General features: G+C 33.4%; 1 protein-coding gene across 2 annotated transcripts in view; it reads left to right on the top strand.

The window, feature by feature from the left end:
- Positions 1-2,500, top strand: part of LOC115218502 — a 50,524-nt gene that overhangs the window by 39,057 nt on the left and 8,967 nt on the right. Inside the window, exon 2 of one of the 2 annotated variants that reach the window (XM_029788360.2) lies at positions 1,790-2,002. The exons of the other annotated variant lie outside the window; for it this stretch is intronic. Coding sequence (XP_029644220.1) covers positions 1,828-2,002 — 175 coding nt within the window. The 5' untranslated portion in view covers positions 1,790-1,827. The remainder of the gene's footprint in view (positions 1-1,789; positions 2,003-2,500) is intronic. 2 annotated transcript variants of the gene reach the window in all.

A 2,500-nucleotide genomic window follows, 5' to 3' on the forward strand; every position in this document is an offset into this window, starting at 1 on the left:
CGGTGTGTGGTAAGGCAATTCGTGCTAAACCTTAATTGCTTAGTATTACTTAAATTTCCTCGAATGAGGCTTTTACATGCCGAAGACTACTTGGTGTAATGATAATTGTTCCAAATTAATTAATTTCACCCTTCATTGTTACTCATAAACCATATTATCCCAGTAAATGACCACAGCACTTTGTCTTGGCTACACGCGGGTGGGAAGGGACTGGTGACACAAGCTTTCATTCATACTTTGAATTTGGTGATACTAGCTGTGGCTTCTAGCTCGCTCTGATACTGAGTTGAGTTGGTGCCTTCTAGTATCTCAAAATTCAATATTCAATCATTCATGATTGTTAGTATCCTGCGCTGATGAAAGAAGAAGTCTGGGTAAAGTAGAGTTATCTAATTCTTATGCTTTCCTAAGACTTGATCTCGAAACGTACGTCCGTAGGTGACTTAAAACTGTATGATAGATTGCCGTTATTCATTCTCTTTTACCTGTTTGTGTTTGCCTTTCAAATGCTGTGCCTTACTGTGATCTCCCTTTAGTAGAGAAATAGCTATAATCTCTTGACTGCTATTCTAAATTCGGTGGGTGTGGTAAGGCAATTCGTTGCTAAACCCTTAATTGCTTAGTATTTGTATATATATATATATATTTGTATATATATATATATATTATATATAATATATATATATAATATATATATATATATTATATATATATATATATATACAACATATATATACATTACACATATATATTACTTTCTTCAACAAAATATTTAAAGGACATCTTTATATGACAGTCCGACTGTTTGCCAAGCAAATGCGAAGCAATGATTGAAGTAAATGGTGAATATGCTCCGGAATAGCCATTTAAAGATGTTTTTGTTACATGTTGTTAGTGTTTTTGTTGAATAACATTTGTTGACAAAACGCTGCAATAATTATGCATCAACCCAATATATATGTATATATATATATATATATATATATTGACAAGGGGGGGGGGCAAATACCCTGAAACGCGTCTGTAGCTGTCTGACTAGCAGTGTGAAGCGGCTGACCTCCCTTGTTCGAAGGTTCTAATGGACACAGTTTGTGTGTCATATAGCTATCATAAGGCGATGGCCTCATGGAGCTAATCAGCGACAGCTTTTATCTTATATCTATAAGATTGCCATATTAATGTGGCGATAACAATTAATTTCCAGTAACGCTGTCGTAATCTCTTTTAGAGAGACTTAGTAATTTAAATTTTCTATTATATATATATATATATATATATATATATATATATATATATATCTATATATATATATATATTATATATATATATATATATGTAATATGTATGTATGTGTATAAAGATATGTATGTATAGTCATATATATATACATATATTGTTATATTCGGAATGGTCATATTGCCAGTTTAGCCAATAAAAACGCACGCCACTATATATTTGGTGTTATTTTGCTTCAGTGATATTTATTTTTTACATTAATCTTAATCTTATTTCGGCCAAAGTTCTTTCGTCACACTCCTGTGACCGCATCAGTGGTCCTTTGTTTTCTTCTCACTTACTTGTGTCTCTCCTTACTAACCGTCAGCCATTTTGTATTGGCTAAACTGGCAATATGACCATTCCGAAATATAACAATATCTGTTTCAACACACGACTTCACATAAAAAATCTTGCACAACAAATATTTAAACGTATATATATATATATATATACGCATGATATATCGCCGTACTTGAATAGTTAATTCTCTTTTTTTATATTAAATTTACAGGTGATAGTACTTATGAAAGAGTTCTTGTAGAGAAACTGATGGAAAAGATTCAGTTTGATCGAATGCTCGAGAATAATGATATCGAACCTCAGAATGAAATACTGGTCACTGAACTTGCTGAAAATCGTGATTTGCAAAATCTTGAACATATGAGATGTTCTTGGAATCAGAATATTGGGCAATGCTGTGCTAGTCTGTTTAAACTCCCTCGATGTAAGTATTGTTTGTTTATTTGCCCTTCTTTCAATTTATTTGAAATATATAAATTCAGTGTGTGGAAAAGATCGTCAGTTTTAACGATAAGTTATAACTGTTTGGTAATGTAAAACTCAAAAGACAGAATGACTAAAATCTCACGGTAAATTGCCAGTGTTGGTACAGCGACGGATGTAAAGCCTCGTGATATTTGTTTTCCAACTCTGAGTTCTGAGTTCAAATCGCACCCAAGATCAAATTTGCCTTTCGACCTTTCGTGGTTGACCAATCCACGGCGGTCTATTGATGGAACAGAAAATATATCACAGCAGATACCTAATGTTATATGTTCCATACCTTTGCGTTCTGAGTTCAACTCCGGCCATGGCCTAATTGTAGCCTACGTAATTAATAGAGGAGTCAAACGTGAGCTACTTCAACTTTCATGCGCAGATAGTGCAATAAGATGGGCTGTACGGCAAAGCGTGAAGTGATCTGTCAATTTTCAGTTTCAGA

The sequence above is a fragment of the Octopus sinensis genome, linkage group LG13, assembly GCF_006345805.1.
Source record: "Octopus sinensis linkage group LG13, ASM634580v1, whole genome shotgun sequence".
NCBI lineage: Eukaryota > Metazoa > Mollusca > Cephalopoda > Octopoda > Octopodidae > Octopus > Octopus sinensis.